Raw genomic sequence first — 19,248 nt, 5'->3', positions numbered from 1 at the left:
CTAACCAGTCGCTCCACTCAACACAGGACCTGAGGGGGTGCTGCATTTATCAGGCCAGTCCCAACACACACACACACACACACACACACACGCAGCAAACTGGCTTGGTCGCATTCACCAGCCTCCTGACTTTTTCACCTCTGCACGCCGGCCTGCTCAGGCAGGCTAAGAACAACACGGCTTAAATATTCCGAATATTAGCGGCGTGACACATGCAAGGCAGTCGCATAATTCCCAAACACTGTCAAGCCTTGTAAAAAAAAAAAAAAAAAAAAAAAAAAATCAAGTTGAATAAATTCAAAGTCTTTTTTCTCTCTCCCTGACATTTTCTTTTCTCTGCTACACTCGCCTCGCACCGGAATAAATTGCTTTATGAATAAATGTGCCTTCTTGTTAACATTGCTGCTTTTGTGCAAATTTGCTCTTGCTCTTCAACTTTATGCCCGGGGGCATATATTAAAAATACATATGTGGAAGGGGAGGGGGGGCAAGATAATGCGTGCACCCACACAGGGCCAATTCGTTAAGGATGTCACCAGTGCGGATAAGACGTCACGCAAAAATAGACCACAAAATGTAAAAGAATAAAATAAAAATAAAAATGAATAGAACTTTGCAAGAAGGCATGTGCATGATGCCATAAAGTTTTTATATTGTATTCTTGTTTGTTATTCCATCATTAGTCAGAAGCAGAATCAACTTGAAGTGCGTTAATGCTCTTATTACATTGTGGGTCAAATTGACCCTGGCTAATTTCATAATTTATACAACTGGTCGTTGAAGTTACACTCATATAAACTATTATATTGCCACAAAGGGCAGACATTATCGTGGTGGGTTATCAAATTTTTGGCACACTAAAGGAACAAACTGAACAGGAGGGTTGGTCACCTCCTCACCATTCAAACGTGAGGAGTCTTTCACTCTGCTGTTAATCTATTTCTCTGGAACAGTAATAACATCCCTGGGTCAATCTGACCCGGGGACTGTTTGATGATCAGAAAGGACTGGGCTGTAAACATTGTCGGAAAAAGGTCAAATGAACTCATTACAAGGTGCACTGTCAAAAAAAATAATAATAATGGGTCAATCTGACCCGAGCCACAACAGGCGGATTCATCTTGGCTGATCCGCACCATCTATAGAAAAAAAAAGGCCACTTTGGACAAAAAAAGAAATCCTCGAGAGGATACAAGGAACCCCTCAAAGAGACACTTAGTGTGTTATTTCATTCTCGTTCTGGATTAAAAAGGCGCTGTGTTATCTTTGCCGGTTGATCTTCATTTCCCTAATAATACACACACACTAAGAATACCCCTCGGTCTATTCCTCCCTCCCTTCTCTAAGTCTTCACTCTCAGCCCTGCAATCCAGCCTCTCCCAGCCACTCACCCATATGGACGCCGCGCGGATTTAAATTATTTAGCTTGGTGACTTTTTTATGTCGCCTTTAATCTCATTGACTTGCAACCGTCTTTACGTTGTGCACAAATGCTGAATTTCACTGGGATCTTGCGATATTTTAAAAGCCAGTGTATGGATCAGTATGATCACTCACACACACACAGTGGTCCCTGGAGTAGCAACATAACAGTAGCAACACAATGGCCGCCAATAACTGAACCAGACAGTTGAACAAACAAACAAACAAAAAATGAAAACGCTCACAAGGAGCTGCTGTAGGCCACTACTCATGCCCAGACGCTCACATCAAAACTAGCACTACAGTTCATTAGGCCACACCCCGTAAGAGCACACGCCCAACACACGAATACGACAGTACATCAAGCAATTACGCACTCATTTTCCCACCTCTGCTTATTTCACCTTTATTTGCCACTTATTACTGCGAAAGGCAAATAAAAGGGGCTGTGATGTGGTGGGAGTGTGGGGGAAGTGGTTTTGGTCTCTCGATAAGCAATGTGCACTCATGTCTGAGGAGAAACACTGACAAGACACTTAATGAAGCGTGCACACGGTCGAGGAGGAGGAGGAGGAGGAAGGAAAAAAGTGGAGAGACCGAGCAGAAGCGACACCGGGGAGCACCTCGGCCTTGCACCCCGCCGCCGATGCGCTCTGCTGGGCTCGAGCGAGGAGGGGTGGAGGCTGGGAAAGGGCCCCGTAAATTCAAATGGACAGGAAAGCGGGTCAAGTCTTAATGAGCCAATGAGAGCATTTATGCAGAAAATGTCTCATTCCGATGGAGGGGATGATTGGAGGAAATGGGGGGAGGGGGGTGCGTGCGAGTGTGTGTACCTGGTCGAGAGCCACGGAGGAACGGGTGATCTCCTCGCTGTCTGACTTGGAGCCCCCCTCGCGGTCGTCTATGACCAGGTCAATGGGCATCTTGCCCTTCAAGCAGCTGATGTAGCGGTGGCAGAAGTTGTCGCACAGCTCGTGCACCTGCACCAACAACCAAACAGCAATCAGATGCACTCTTACGTGGAAAGAAGGAGAAGAAAAAAAAAAAAACACTTGCAAAATTCAATCTGACCCAAAAAGGAGAGCAGTTAATATTCAAGGAACATTTTTTAAATATTCGGGAAAAATAGAACCAGTCACCTGTCTAAATATTCAGTATGCCTACATTAGTACTTCATGAGCTAAAATTGCAAAAAAAACTCTCTTATTCATCTGTTTAAGTAAGCAAAATAAGAGGAGCTTTAAACAAGTTGCAGGAAATTCTTAGAAAAAAAAAAGTGTATAATTATAATAAAATATATTAAAATATTAGGAACAGCCCTGCCGCACGCCATCTGTGATAAATCACTCGTAAAAAGTAATCGAACGCAAAATTAATGTAGATTATGTTGAAACAAGTTTTTATTAATGCATAAAAATAATTGCAATCCTTGCTCAAACGATTAGGCACATTATATTATTGCATATCTGAAAAAAGATGAATATTCTGACTCACTCTAGAGAACATGAAACAAGTTAGATGAAATGACTTGGAAAAAAAATAATGTAAGTCAGAAGGACACCGGAATATATTCAAGCAAACTTTAAAAAAATAAAATAGTACCAATCGCAGGTCAAAATATTAGGTACACCTGCACTCTAATAAAAATCAAGAAATCAAACAAAAACATTAGAAGCAGCCCTTCTGCACCATAAGGCAAAATGAGGGAAATGGCGCCTGAAAAAACATTACAACACAAAAACAGAGATTTTGTCCAAAAAAAAAGAAAAAAAAGAATAAACAGTAACAATCACTGGTCAAAATCCAAAATATTAAGTATCCTGATATGGCAAGTCTTGAGTTATTTAAAAAAAAAAAATCAAAGTTTTCAAAGAGTCTCAACCAAATTATTAGAAACAGCTCTCAAACAATAAAACAATCCGCGATAAATTACTCACGAAAAACTCATCTTACACAATAACTGGTCAAAATAATGACCACGCTTGACCCGTATTTCCCAAAGTAAAAACATCCACATTTTACCTTCCTCCTCTAAGCCGAAATATTAGGAACAGCCCTGAACCACCACACATTACAAAACAACGGCGCTGCGTAAAAATCGCTTCATAAAAATGCATACCACACACAAAATGGAGAATGGATTATCTCCGGCACAAATGCTTTCAAATTTCAGAACAATCAAACCAATCACCGGTCAAAATCCGTGGCGCAAAAACTTCCCAAAGTGTGCCAGCCAAATTATTAGGAACAGCCCTCCAAACCACACACACACACACACACACCATAAAACAAGCCACAAGCAATTACGCAAACAAACTTTCTAACACAATAGACAAAGATTACACTCAACCAACACTTTTTAATTCTTAGAAGTGATACCAATCACTGGTCAAATAATTAAGCACACACACAAGAAAAATCCAAAAGTGGGTCTAATGTGCAAGAATGTTCTGTTTCTGGGGTCTTTGATGCATGCAGGTGGACCTAATGAGGCGGCCAGGGCGGTCGGTTTCAAGATGACTATACTTCTACCCCCCCCCTCCCTCCAGGATGGAGATATCCCTGAAAATTGGCAGTGACACGAGGGCTCACACGGGCCACGACGCACTCAACACGCGTGTTAAAAATCCCACCAGTAGCCACCCCTGCGTGACGCTCGCATTTCGTGCACTTTTGGATCCCCCCCACCCCCTTCCATGTTCTCCTCACAATAACGACGAAGGCAAAGCACGAACAGAAATGGGTCAGAACTGGTCTGGCAACACTCATTAACATGCGCGGGGAGGATAAAGTTGAAAAACAAAACGTGGCGTGATTGATTTGAACGCTAATTATAAGCGACGAGCAAATATATATTTATGCAAATTAGGAACAAGAGATGTTATCCATTTCTTTTCTTACCTTTTCCAGCTCCAGCAGATGAAACCGTAACACCTGAATGGCTTGAATCATCTGCACAAAGGGAAAAATGACACAAATCAAGCTTTTTTTTTCTTCTTCTTCAATGACATGCACATCTCACAAATGTTTCAGTGACTTACCAAATTATCCAATTCTGGATTTGATGAAAATAAAGGTTTTTCTGCACGAATCTAAAAACCAAGGAACCATGTGATAATCATGTCAGAGCAGTCAACATTGCCATTCAGTCCCTCCATTAATTTTTGTCAAAGTTGATTTTTTTTAAGTGCTTTTTGGCTGCTCGCTGACCTGTTTGGCAAACACGGCGATGTCCTCGTTGAAGGACTCGGACGAGCACACGTCCCCTCCCGCCACACCGGGCTCTCTGGGGGTGCACGTCGCTAATTCACATTTCTCGAAAATCAGTGCAAGCAGCGGGAAGAGGGGGTGCCTACATGGCAACACACACACATTTACAGAGTATAAGCAGACGGTGGCAAATGTCAACGCTGGGTCAAGACAACTGCAGGCTGCATTTGGCCATGCTTCTTCTTCTTTTTTTTTTTTTAAATATATTGTTTTAGTTTTGCAGGGATTCGTCCCTGCAGGGATGCATGCATGCATAGTCTGCAAAGTGCAAGACAATTCTGCACGTTGTGGGCACGTATAGTCTGAACTGTCTAACTTTATGTAACAAAAATACATTTTATGCAAATTGTAAAAAGCCATAAAATCTGAATGAACATACAGCACCAGTCTGAACGTGACGCTTATTTCATTTTTAATGAGCTACGATTAATTAAATTACTAATAGAGTGTCATTATTTCCACTTGCTTAAAAGGCTAAAATTATTAGCTAACTCCCACAGTTAAGAATGCAATTAACTTTTATTACAACACGTAAAAGTGTATATTAAGAAAAAAATAATCACGTAGAGTCAGTCGAGTTTACAAAAATATGCACGGAGATCGACCTTGGTCTCAGCGAGTCTAGCCTGGCAAGCACTCGCTGTCCCCGGGGAAGGCGAGCCGAGCACCACGCAGAAACGATCGGAAGCCGCCCCCTCCCCACATCGTACCCGTATATGGCGTCCTTGTCCCTCTTGAGCGCGTCGTTGACCGACGAGCCCATGCTGGGGGGCATGGTGTTGGTGTGCGCCGTGTGGGGGTACTGGTGCGAGTGCAGCTGGGGCCCGTGGTTGAGGTGCACGGCCTGCATGGAGCGCGCGCCGTGCGGGTCTCCGTACATGGTGGTCGGGATTCCCACCCCGTCCATCCCGTAGTGGGGCAAGTCTTCGTACTGCACCGGAACGACACACACACGTGCACTGGTTACACCCGCGAGAGCCGCACTATTATACTCACAAAAATGCAATTATTATTCAGTGTTTAACCTCAATTTTAAACTGGAGGGATTGTGCAAATTATGACAACTTTTTGAGCATTTTAAAGCAAGAAAAGCAGAAAGCCGAAGCGGCTGACAGGTCAAGTGATAGAATTGAAACAAAATGACTGTTGCGTTTAGGAGTGATTAAAAAATGCAATGGATTAATCTTAAATTTCAACTTTGTTATACGTAGTTTGCAGCAACGTAAAAAGGGACTCGTTGAATTATTACAATTAAATAAGCATATCGTTTTCCCTAAGGCTTCAAATCTTAAAATTGTGCAATAAGTAAACACCCTAGCCGCAGATTATTTTTTATGTTTTTTTATGCAAAACGATCTTTGCATAAAACAACGTGCTGCTTTGCTGTGAAGTCTTCAAACTAAAAGTCTTCCGATGTGGATTGAGAAGTTATTTATAAACAACGGCAGCAAGTCTCCGGGCGATGGGATGTAAAAACAAGTCAGCGTGACAGATTTTTGCGCACAATGTGCAAATCAAATCATATTTGTCGTCGGTATGACTTTTTAATCATATATTTGAGGGAATTTTATTAACAGGGAGAAAATGCGTGTTTGTGTTTGGGGGGGTGGATATCTCAAGTCACGAGACAAATGTTTGAGATTTGTCACCCAGAAAATCCACGCAGTGCTGTCACAAGTCATCTGCAAAAACACGTCCACGAAAGAAGTGTGTGGAGATGTGTGCGAGTGGAAGGGTCGGTGCAATACAAAACCAGCTTGTCCGTGCGTAATGTGGGTGTCCCAAAAAAAAAAGACACCAAAAGTAACTTTTTTCTCAAGTCCACGCGTGTTTGGTTGCTTGCTTTGGTCGTACGTACCCTTTGAGCCATAAGCCTCTTCACTGCCCGCAGTTCGTGATTCGAATCCCACTTAAATCCGCTCGGAAGCCAGCCTTGCACGGCAAATTAGCAAATCCAAACAAAAATTGCGAGGAGGGGGGTTACATTTACAAAGAGAAAACATAAAAAAACTGGAGAGAAAATCCTTTGGGTTTGTTGTTTTGGGGCTTTTTCCCCCTCCAGCCAGTCACCACGGTGCCTGCCAAGTTGAACCCGGCCGTGGAGAGTCGATCCTCGGCTCTCCTTCTCGCTCCGAGTCCCCCCCACCCCCAAAAATAAAAAAATAAATTCAAAGCCTTGGAAGACACCCGGTGGTTCTCATGGCTCGTTTGTCAGCTCCCCCGGGTGTCCGGCGTTGTTTGCGCGGATTCCTCCCCTTGCTTTGGTCCGCTGGAATGAACACCGGCTCGGCGCTCCTACTCGCAGCCGGGAATGAAGCGTATCTCCCTGGGTTCGGCGGCTGCTGGCTGCCCGCTCTCCCGCGGCTTGAATTACTTATGCAAAGACGTGTGGAAGAGCTCAAGAGGAGAAGGAGGAGGAGGAGAAGGTGGGGGAAGAGGAGGAGGGCTCATCATTCTGGCTCGGGGCTTTTCTTAAAGGAGCCGTGTGGCGTGTATATATGGAGATAAGAGGACGAGTGTGCTCGAACCCGGAAGTAGTGCTGGCCATAAACAGGTCGCGACTGACCGCTGCAAGTGGGGCACGCGTACTTGAAGAATGGAGGGGGTGCGCGAAAAACCAGAGTCCATTGAAAAAACTCGCCATTTTAGTGCTCCGCGGTGAGCTCGTTTAGGTTCCAAACTACCAGAACCTCGCCTTATATGCTATCGCAAAAGACGCCGAATTAATCGCTGAAAGTCAACGCTGCCAAATAACACAAAATATTGCTCTATTGTTGTCAATTATTTGTTTTATAACCGATGCAAAAGTGGCGTTCTTGCCACCTTACCGGTCTTGTCCAGTCTGTTTCGGTGGCTCGCATTCACTTTTATTCTAAGTTTTCTTTCGCGTTTCCGTGTCAGGTTTAGCGGCGTGTAAAAATAACGAATGAGTACATGGAGTGTGGATAGATGACCGAGTTGGCTTAATTTGATGTTAAATCACAAATGAGAAGTAGTTTGCCAAGTGTCTCCATCATCCCTACCCCTGCCAGTGAGCCGAATGGGTCAGTCCATTCGGCCGGCGCTCTGGCCAATGGCAGTGGGCTCCTGAAGGGGGCTGTTGGAGGGAGGTGTTCTGATTGGCCGTCTCCATCGATCGATCCCGGAATAATTGATTGATTGGTCCGAGGCCACATTGGCGAAAAGGTGCAAAAGCAAGCACATGATCATCATTATTGTCAGGCCGCACTTTCAGTTTATTTACAACATTGTGGCGCTTCTTTATGGTCAGTTTGATTGGGGAAAAGGTGAATAACAATAAATGCATCATTAAAAAAGAACGGTGCCAGGCAAATTCATGCTTTAAACGCAACTCCTTCAATTAAATGGCATGCATAATGTAATTTAATTAAACTCAGTACATTTACACAAATACTTCTTTGTCTCGTGTCTTTAAATGATTCTAGAATACTCGATCACTAAGTTGCACTGCACATTTTCTTGCAGCAAGAATTAAGTTATTCTCATGTGGAAACACGACAGCACACAAGTCCATGTTATGATGCAAAATCGAGGACTTAAAAGTGACGTCATCACAATTCCTCGTGTTTTAAGCCGTGGAATACATGTAATTTTTATATAAATAGGTCTATTTATGATGGTATTCATTATAAATTGGAAATCACGCAAAATAAAATAAATCAAAAATATAGCACCAACCAATAACGCCAATATTTCCTTTGTATTTATGCAGGTGAAATTTTGCGATAAGGCTACAGTGACGTCATATTTTTGGGTACAGTATATGTATTTAGTCAAATACATGTGATTTCTGCATGTAAATTCCACTAGTGGCATCAGCACATTTTCTAGTATATAATTAATATAAAGTGGTAAAATGCAATAAGTGATTTCGGTATCAAGATAGGACTTTGACTAGTGATCACAATTGCCATCAAATTCATTAATATACTCTATATAAATTAGTAAATGTTCAGGTAATGAAGTGTGCAAATTGCAATACCTGTGATGACTAGTTAGTGACGTCATATTTGCCAGTATCATGCATCATTTATATTGTATAATATGAGTATGAGGTGCAAAGTTCAATAAATGTCTTTCCTGCATACCAAACGATATGGACTTTTAAATAGTGCACTGCATGACGTCACCGCAAGGCTTAGACGATATATGTATTTATTGATCTTGATAATTATGCTAATATTAATGTGGGGGCGGGTGCGTAAGTTCCAGACTGTTTCTGTGGTGGCTGGAAGTCGTCCATCGCATTCAGCGGGGACTACGGCTATGAGAAGGCCGGGCTGGGGGCGACGAGACGCGGGGAAGAGGCGTGCGAGGGCTCTTCTTTACCTTCCTTCAGTCCGCTCCTCGGAGCCGAACAGGACGCACGGACTTTTACGCACATCCACATTAGTTCGAAATTGGTGAGTATGATTCATATTTGGGATTTTTCTAAAGAATATTAAGTATAACTAACTTGTTGAGATGTACTTTGAGTGTGTTTGTAGTGAAAGTTTAGCACAAAAGGGGGTCCTATGAGGAGCTGGTCATTCAGTTAAGTAACGCCAGAGGCATTTTAAAGTCATTAGATGGCTTCAATTAGCGTCTATATAAACGCCAAGCTCCACTTTCTCCAGCCTCGTTTAGGGGGGGGCTTCGATATGACAGCAAATCAGTTTGACGGACAAAAAGTCACAAATGTGTTGCGTCTTTTTTTTTAAATTTTTTTTTAGGGGAGGTTGTTTTATTTGCAGAATAATCAAAGTAAATGACTTTCAAAGATGTTTGCATGGTCGCCTGACGGAGAAACGCTTTGTGATCTGCAAACATGCAGCCGCACCCTCAAAAAGTTGTCAGCATTTAGCTCAGTATTAAATTAAGTAAAATAAAATGAACGAAATATTGACTTTTCCATCTCATGTTCGGTTTGTTTTATATTGAGACTAAGTTAAATCAAGCCAAAATAGAATACATCAAGTCAAAATGCCAGTTAATTAAATGTAAATGTATAATTTCGCATTTTTTTTCAACGTAGTGTTTTGTTTTTAATTGACTTCCATTGATCAACCTTTTAATATTATATAATGTGAGTTTTTAGGTGAAAAATAATAATAGAAGTATTACGTTTGGTTTAATGACAGTGATCCCACCATTTCAATTTTGTGTTTTAAATAATTACAAGTTGCATTTTAATAACGCCTGGTTGGCTTCCTTCTGAAGGGTTGAGTGCGAGTCTCCTTTCGCTTCTTATACACACGAAGACTTAATCGTGTGCGCCTCCTAGCGCACAAATTGGAAATGACAGGCACAACGCAAACAATCCCACTGTAAATATCTGGCCCACACAACCACAATATTAGGTACTCCCGAACAGTCAAACATAGCTCAGTCTTGATAGTTGTATTCATTAAAAAGATAGGCAGGACACTAATGTATATCAAAAATAAAATCAAGAAAAAGTAGATGTGGAAAAGGACCATTTACAGTTTTTTTCTCCTTATATGTATAATGTGATTCCTTAAAAACATGAGTGTAAAATTGAACTGCGTCAAACTGAAAGCTGTCCCTAAATATTTAGTCACCAACAGTAATTAAAGGCCAGGAATGATAATAATAATAATAATAATAATAACTTACATTTAGATGATGGCTTTTGAGGGAATCAAAGACGCTTAACCTGACTCATGAGGAAATAAAACATAATATACAGAATTTAATATCACATTGGACTAGACTAGTAAAACCTTGTCATTGCATAGTGAACAATAAAGGCGTCATTTCTGTATTGGATATTTTTACAGGGTGCGGATGTCCATAATAACGTGCCTGGCTCATGTCAATCAACTTTGTTTGTCCTCTGATCTTTAGTACAAATAAAAAAAAGTCTTAACGGCGCACCTTGTGTGTGTGTTTGTCTTTTCATTTCAAATGCCAGTCGTCTCCATGAAGTTAATTTGCTAATCTGGCATGGCGAGGAAGGAAAAAAAAAAACATTTCGTGAAGCATTCAGTTATTATGCTTTAATTTCTGAATTCCTATTTCCAAATGAATTGCGAATTACACACGCAACCCGTCAAACACGTCGCGAGGTGTGGCGTCATTGATGATAAAGGAGTGCAAAGACAGCAGTGCATCACACCTACGCACACATGCACGCACACACCTTTAAGGGACTCACATCTGCTTTGCTACACACGCACACTTTTGATTTATAGATTACAGACTAACTAAAACAGGTAGTCGCCATGGTGTGAACTTTTTTTCCCCCTTCCTTGGTGTTAAATATGTGAGGTGTTATTTGCGATGAGACATTAAGAGCAAGCTGTTTTTGCAGTTCTGAACAGCATCGTGACACATCTTACCGATGCGATTCTTAATTGGCTTGAACAATGCTGTCACGTATTATCACGTATTTAAAATAAGGCACTGTAATCTATTTGGAGTGAATTATCTCACTTTGGAACATATACTCGAATGAATCGTAATCGGAACAAATTATCCCTGTATCACATCGCATCGTAAATGGAGTGAATCGTAATATATTTTCAATCAATCGTAATGCAAATGTATGTTCTCAGTGGTATCATTGGAAGCCGAGTTGCGCCAGTCCTTTTGGGTATCACAATAAAATCCATTCTCACATTGTGGCCAAGACCGATCGGGTCATAGCAGACTGCTGAATCGACCTCACCCATCTCCCTCCCACCCCCGTTGAACATTTGCCATGCTGCAGCTTTTGTCTCAGGTGTGCTAATGGACTCACACGACGATCATCTCTTGCCCCCCCCCCCTCCCCAAAAAGTGTTGAGGGTGAGGATAGACGAGGTGCACGGGTGAGGGGTGGTCACACCTCGCAGGGAGGCTGTGAATTGATCAGCACCTCATAGGGAGGGAGCGATGGAGAGATGTGAGAAAGAAAAGTGAGGAAGGACGTGAGGAGAGAGGGTGAGTCAAGAAGAGGGGGAGGAAGCGGAGGGAGGTGTGAAGATTCATCTTTTCATGGCGACGGGTGTGAGTGGCAAAAGCCTGGAGGACTTTAAAAAAAAAGTCCATTTGAGTTCACCAATAGAAGATCTTTGGGAGACAAGATGAGGCAAAATAATATTGCAATCAAATTGGACTATTTGCAATGTCATGATCAACCCTGACTTTTTTTCTTCTAATATAAAAATTCCAAAATCATACAATTGCTCTATCATGATGTCATTGGTATCACTGGCAATTATCATGATATCATAAGGCAGGAATGTAGATTTCCTTGATACACATCAATTATCGCCGTATCGTGATACGATTGATATAATTGGAAAAATATCATGATATCGTATTGTTACTCTACATTCTTTCATTTCACAGATGACGTATTCCCACTACACCAATTATCGCACGACGGCCGTATCGTGATACCTTTAGCGATGACAGCCAAGTAATTCCCACTCATAATACACCCAACATTAAACTTTAAACAGCAAAAAGACTCCCAAAAACTTCAGTTTTTATTGCTGAGCAAGTGACTATTTTTAGTTGAGGGAAAGATTAGTAATTTTCCAAAGCCGAGTAATAATTTCATATTTAAAGCCCCTCTGCTTGACTGCGCAGCAGATGGGTCTTTAAAGCAAATGCCAGATTATTCTTATTTTTGGAACACTGTTTAGCTAATATGAAAATATAAAATTGTAGCGGCATATTCATCAGCTTTTTACAGCTGTACTATGTCACTGCTTTCATTTTTTATGACTTAAGTCTTTGTTGTTGTTTTCTGGTTGCTAGAGAACACCCGTTCTTAAACTGAGGTGTGAGCGCCCCTAGGGGACTAAAGGTGGAATGACATTCTGAGTGTAAATGATTTTGTTTTCTAGGCTGGGGGAGGACGTAACAGGCATTATCTGGATTTTTTTTTAAGATGTGTATGGTTCATAATATTTTGGTTTATTTTAGCTACATGATTGACTTTTTCGTATTTGAGATTAAATATGACAACTTCCGATCCATAATTGTCACTTTTTTTTAATTCCTGACGGAATAATGCGCAAATCTTAACAATAACAAATCTGCATCTTGTGTGCAGGTGTACCTAATGTTGCGTCCAAAGGCGACCTTCCCCGAAGTTATCTCTCCCGAAGTTCACCGAGAGGTCGTGGGTGACACGATGTCACGCTGACATGATCCGAATGAGGAATCTCGCCAAGCGTAAGGGATTGAGTCGGCGAACGCAGCTCAGAACATCTGAGTCGAGGCGGCTCACAAAAGCGGCGCCCGCTGTCAACGAATCCCGCGATTGATTCGTCCTTCCGTTAATTATGACGACCGTCGTTTAGCGTTTGACAGCATCCATCTTGACGTCCTTTGTGATGGTGGCACACCTGCGTGGCTTTAATTACAACGTTTTCTTTCCGGCCTTGAAATGCCAAACGTTTGAGCCAAAGAAAATCACAAGTTGTCAATGAGAACACCTGGAGAAAGATTTCAATTGTGTTTTTCATCCCAGCTGTTACCCATTGTTGCGACATCTTTTTGACAGAAAAACCTCATTAAAGTCAACAGTTGTTGCATTTTTCAACAAAATTAGCCACATTTTTTTCATATAAAGTAACTTCACTCAATGGCATCTCTGAGTTAGTACCTCTACTTGACATACCAATAAAATATTTTGGACTTTTTTTTGCATACATGTAGAGAAATCCATACATATGAGTGAGGCAATCAATGAAGTTGCCTCAATCGGCACGTACCTTTTTAGCCGATCAGTTCCTTCTGCATCATTTCTTGCCGCCCTTAGTCTCCTGTGGGATAAATAAAATGGCTGCGTTATTGTGACAATTCAGGATACACAGTTAGAAATGACAATGCATATCATCTTCCCTCCGGAAGCTGCAGTATATGGTAGCCACAGTCTCCGCTTCACTGCAACTGCCCATAATCTCTTCTCAAATAAAATCCCGTGTGGAAGTAAATCACGGTGAAGCAGTGGTTAGCATGTCCGCCTCACAGTTCAAAGGGTACGGGTTCGATTCCACCGTCCGACCCTCCCTGTGTGGAGTTTGCATGGTGTCCTCATGTTTTCTCCGGGCACTCCGGTTTTCCCCACATCCCAAAAACATGCTTGGTAGGCCGATTGAGCACTCAAATTGCCCCGAGGTACGAGTGCGGATGGTTGTTCGTCTCTGTGTGCCCTGCGATTGGCTGCCAACCGGTTCAGGGTGTCCCCCGCCTACTGTGGGGACAAAGCGGTCCAGAAAATGGATGGATGGAAGTAAATCTTTTGTTTGTAGCGGTTCTAAATCTAGTCGCCGCATTCAATGCATCCTATTTTTTTGGTGTGCAGTTTCTGACATCTGAAAGGTGAAAGAGAATACCCAGGCTTGGTCGTAAACGTCCCTTTCCTCTCATTATTCCGACGTTTCTTCATACCTCCCTCCTGGCAGGGCGCTGTGGAAATGGGATGATAAATCGGAGCGGGTCGATAGCCGATCCATAGTCTCTGTGTTGTTGGCTTTCACTTGAGCATAATTTATATGTCGGCTGATCAATAACTAATCTCGGGCCCGTCGTCCGCGCTGAAATAAAGACCAGAGTGATGATGATGGCCCGGGGAGACGGAAGGGTGTGTGGCGGAATGTGAGGGGAATTGATGCACCGCCGTCACACACGCAAACGGATTCGCGCAGCTAAAAAAAAGTTCGAATGACTTTTGGGATGAACATGACTGACTCGTCATCGTTAGGTCTTGGAATCACTGTTTGTTGTTACTCATACAATGATTTTTTTTTTTGCAAGACAAACTGTTGTAGGAGTGTCGTCTGGTGGCTTCTTTCGATGTGTGTGTGTAAATGCATGTGCGTGCAAGGGGCCGGCCAGCGGCGCTGAGGGGGCTGAACCCCATGGCCTCAGATTAGCCCCTGCTTGATAGGATTAGGCTCTAATGACTGTGACTTGGAAGACAAAGCGAGTTTGTGCAAAGAGGCTTAGATATGGAAGAATTAGCAGCAACCTTCCATGGCACTGGGCTGGCCTTCGCTTGCTCTTCTTCTTCAGGACCTTTTTGCTCATCGCCTCCACCCAAGACTTTGACGCCTCCCCGATAACCCCCCCCCCACCCCACCTTCTCCAATGTTACACATTTTTAATTTTATATTCCAGACAGGACCAAGGGCAGCGAGAAACTGGACTGCTACAGCAATGTGGAGATTGAGGAGAACGCTAATTCTGCTTTATATTTAAGTGGAGGGGGGGGGGGGGGGGGGTCAAAAAACAAACATTTCTTACGTCCAGTTGTCACAAAGGGCAGCAAGAAAACAAAGCACTGCAGCAAAGCGGAGACTGCGGAGTCTAACTGCAGCGTCCAATTCGAGAAATAGAGTGCAATGAGATTTATATATATTAAAAAAAAAAGCAACATGATCCTCGAGTGGTCACAGCATAAATCAGCATACAGAATATTCTTATTGACCTAAGCCCTTGTTATGAGTAAATACAGAAACAGGCTCACTGAGCTGGAGGTGAGCTTCCAGTGTGTGTGTGTGTGTGTGTGTGTGTGTGTGTGTGTGTGTGTGTGTGTGTGTGTGTGTGTGTGTGTGTTGCTTAGGGAGGCTAAGGAGAGGCTAAGGAGATCAGCAGAGTGGGGATATCACGCCTCTTAAGCATGTATACACTTGCTAACTTTTACTTTTGGGGGAAGGGGGGGGGGTGGGCTGGGATAAATCCTTCACTCATCAAAGCATGATGGACTCTCCTCACTGCCCTCTACCTTAAGCCCCCTCTCATCCCGCCCCACTTTTTTTACAAATCTCCAAGTAACACAAACATTTGAGTTGTTTAGAGCAGAAAAAAAAAAAAAAGTCTTTTAATCTCATTACGAGTTGCTTATTCTTTGGCGATTTCCAAGTGGGACTGAGAAGGAGGAAAACAGTTTCATATTTCTGTAAGCCTCAAAGTTTTGGCAAGAGAAAGAGAACTTGGACCTAATTCCATCTCACGCTGGCGTTGGGGCCGCTGCGTTCTGGAGGGCCGCGCTGGCCGGGGGCCTGAGCCCGTAAATTGGATATTAGGCGGGTTGGGGAGGGGGCGGGGGCTGATATAAAGGAGCCAGTGTGCGCTGCCGTCATCGGGGAATTATTGCCGCTCTCTCCCCCGGCGTACGTGTCTGGGCCGCATAGATGCTCATCTCAAAGACTGTATCCGTCGCTCCCCGAGCCCAGAATAGGATTTTCCAGCTGCAGCCTCCCGTTTGAATACAAGCATTCCAAATTGTTAAGTGGCATTCTTCCTCTTTTCTTTTGCTATAAACACTTTTTTTTTCCTGCCCCTCTCCACCCGCGGTCCCTTTGGTATGTCTGACTGACTACATATATATATATTTCATCTTTTCTTCTCTCTTCCAGGGAACAAAAGTCAGATTTTTCCTTTTGGGAAAGTTTCACAGAAGGACAAAAGAATTTCCTGCATACTGAGCTTGACAGAAAACTGTCATTTGCATGCCAGGCCAGTAGTTGGCGTGACATCTTACATATATATATATATTTTTTTTAAAAATTCAACTCTGGTCTTGTCCAAAAGTCCAGTTTCTTTCATAAGGTTTAAAAAGGATCATAAAAGACTTTTTTTCTTTTCAGAAAGAGAGTACGGGCAAGACACCGTATCAGTGCAGCAAAGTGGAGACTGTGGGCGGTAAGGCTACGGTAACGTTAGCATGTGTGTTTAATGTAGTGGTTTCTAGTCATGCATCCTCAAATTTTACATGCCACGGGAGACTGACAACAACAAAAAAGTGCAAAATTTGGAGTATAAATTTAAGCTTGATTTTTGTAAGTGTACACAAATATATTGCTGCCTCTCTCTTTCTTAAGTTGTTCTTAATTCTTTTGCTGCCCCCCCCACCCCGGCTCCCCTCCCAATGCTGCCATGTCCTTGTGCCCAACCACACAAAGCGCTCCCGCGGCCCCTTCCCGTGGGTAATCCCAAACAGGGCCGTGAGAGGGTGTGAAATTAAATACATTACAGCATTGCAGATTAACGTCTTCCGTAGGCAGTTGCTCATCCACATCAAACTGTTTTGCTCCTTAAAGGGGCTAACATTTGATCCGGGTTTGAAGGAAAAGGTCGGCCCGGGAGGCCAGGCCACGTAGGGTCGGCTTAGAAAAATAACACGCTGGTTGGGCGAGCGTGCTGAACAGAACGTTTACGGTGGTTTGCGATTGGAAGCCCGCCTGCGTTGGCGACGACAGACCATGTGGCGTGATGTCATGATGTCATTTTAGTTACTTTCAGTCTCCACAGCTAGAAAAGCTACCCATGAAAACATTCGGCCGTGCTAGATGACACTCCACAGTCTCCACTTTGCTGCAGTGCCCTGTTTTCTACCTCGCACTATATCTTTGCATCTTCTAGCTCTTTTGTGGTTGGTCCCTGACCCGGCAGACGTTCGCAATGGGCCACATGTGCAGGGAAGTCCATCCAGCTGGGATCAGTCCTCCGATATCCCGCTCTCCCCCTTTCTAATGAGTCTCCTGGGGCTGCCGCCTCCTACTTAATCCACTCGTCTATTTTGACTTCCTGCGCTGGAGGAGCTCACAAGGCCGGTAAAGGTTGCGTGTTGCGCTCAATGACTTCAATTGATGCAAGCAGACTACCACCAGTTTGGGTTACACCACATCAATGGATCCGTGGGGACGAGAGATATTAGACGCTGACGAGAAGTCAACATCAAAGATTTGGAAACAGAAATACCGATGCCAAGTGTCGTGTGATTAGAGCGGACTTTCCGAACATAACATTTAGGTCCAATTTCTGTCAAATGTAGCACTTGCTTATACCCACATACCATTATTTTAGCACGTCGCTAACATCATTAGCTTAGCCGGGTGAGGTTAGCATTCGACTTAGATCCGCGTAAAAGTTTTACATTATGAATGGCTTTCTTTAGGCTGTGACTTTTAGTCAACAGCTCCCCCAGTGTTGACATCTGTCTTGTGTACTGGTCCTGCGGGGACTTTAACACTTGGACGGACGTGAGCGAAGCGGTCCAGAAGTAGCAGCTGCCACAGAGACAAAACACAAAAGCCACTCAGAGATCCAAAAGACACAACAGCAACATCTGCGTTGGCCCAGACACAGCAAAACTTATTAAGAGCGCCACAGTCAGGGAAAAAATTGGGTTTTACGACCGAGGCACTGGCCGCCGTCGCGTCGGACAAAGTTTCCATCTTGTTAGAACAAGTTTGACACTTACATTTCCACAATGATGATAGTTAAGTCGAGCTCTTGAGAAGTAAACTTTAAAAAGGTTACCATCAAACAATCGATAGCTTTTACGACGTATGGATAATGCACACGTGCCGGGCGGGAGTGGGGGATTCAATTTGAAGGCCTTCAATGTATAGCAAGGTGAGCCACTTTGTGTTAGGTGCACTTAACTTGGAGCGCAAAATAAAATTTGCAAGCATAACACAAGAAATTTGACACTATGTTGTAACCTTGACCCAATTCTCCGATAAAAGGTGCTACGAAAAAAAAAAAGGTTGAAATACATCTCATAATGATAAGAACGGCTTAACTTGAAATCTGACAGCTCGTAAACAGACACGCTGGAATGTTTTGTTGGTAATATCGAGCGATGACAGTGCCGTCATTCCGGTTCCCATCTGGAGATCGCTACTGACAAACAAAAGACGTAAACTTGACGATAATCGGCAAACGACGACACAATAGCTGTCAGACGAGAGCGACCGAATCTGAGGCTTATCTGCAACGCCGTACGCTAACGTTGAGCTAACCTGATGAAGGCGGCTATTGTGTCTTTTTGCTAACACGTCAGTCACTCAGCAAAGACGCTAAAAGGGAAGCTAACAAGACCAGGACACTGATTCAAGAGAGGAATAAACAGTTGAATAATGACAGCATAAATCATAGAATCGAGACCCCCCCCCCCTCCTCCTTTCTTCCTGCTCAGATGGAGGGATTACCCCAGGAGGAAGTGCTTTGATTGGGGCACAATGGGCATCCATCCTCTTGCTTGATTCCAAAGATCCACCAAGTAAATCCCTAATGCGAGTGGATCGGACGACGGCTGATTTTTTTTTGCAAAAAAAAAAGGAGGAGTTCAGAGGTGACATGCGCGGGCGGGAGAAGAGAAGGCCAACCGAGATGTTTCGCAGAGCCCCATAAAAGATTCAAATATGAGAGAAAACAGATGATTTTCACATCTACCACTGTCCTCTTTCATGTTGCTGAAAAAGTCTTAAGTGTTGTTGTTTTTTTCCCCCACTGGCCAAAATCTACAAGATGAACTTTGATTTATGATCTATTTATGTATCCTGCTCACAAAAAAAGTGCAACTGAGGTCAAGTTGACACTAATAGGACTTGTGTATATAAAAATATCCGGTCTAAGATTGTCTAGTTTGGAGTTCTGAGTGGCCAGATTTGAAACGGTAGAATGTTTTCCTAAATCCAAAATCTCAAATTTCCCCAAACACTTGTTGGGGCTAAGGCCCGAAAGAGATTTTGTCAGATTTACACGTATGCGACGTCATGCTTCAATTATGTAAACATACAGTAG

General features: G+C 43.1%; 1 protein-coding gene and 1 long non-coding RNA gene across 3 annotated transcripts in view; one reads left to right on the top strand and one right to left on the bottom strand.

Annotated features, from left to right (window-relative positions):
* meis1b (Meis homeobox 1 b) overlaps positions 1-19,248 on the bottom strand; it is a 123,250-nt gene that overhangs the window by 47,333 nt on the left and 56,669 nt on the right. The window contains exons 4-9 of one of the 2 annotated variants that reach the window (XM_088385981.1): positions 13,425-13,475; positions 5,403-5,623; positions 4,633-4,774; positions 4,464-4,514; positions 4,324-4,374; positions 2,256-2,402 (exon numbers count right to left, since the gene is read on the bottom strand). In XM_088385981.1, the coding sequence (XP_088242107.1) occupies positions 2,256-2,402; positions 4,324-4,374; positions 4,464-4,514; positions 4,633-4,774; positions 5,403-5,599 (588 nt within the window). In that variant the 5' untranslated portion in view covers positions 5,600-5,623; positions 13,425-13,475. Of the gene's footprint in view, positions 1-2,255; positions 2,403-4,323; positions 4,375-4,463; positions 4,515-4,632; positions 4,775-5,402; positions 5,624-6,550; positions 7,219-13,424; positions 13,476-19,248 lie in introns of those variants that run through there. The other variant, XM_088385982.1, reaches the window with a different exon arrangement.
* On the top strand, positions 7,227-13,244 carry LOC148392880 (uncharacterized). Its single transcript, XR_015860637.1, has 2 exons — positions 7,227-9,116; positions 12,761-13,244. It is a non-coding gene; the product is annotated as an uncharacterized LOC148392880 (long non-coding RNA).

This window comes from Syngnathus floridae, chromosome 9 (assembly GCF_059516105.1).
Source record: "Syngnathus floridae isolate MCC-2025c chromosome 9, RoL_Sflo_1.0, whole genome shotgun sequence".
NCBI classification, from domain to species: domain Eukaryota; kingdom Metazoa; phylum Chordata; class Actinopteri; order Syngnathiformes; family Syngnathidae; genus Syngnathus; species Syngnathus floridae.
Note: the sequence above shows the minus strand (reverse complement) of the source record. Positions and strands in the feature narration are given on the sequence as shown.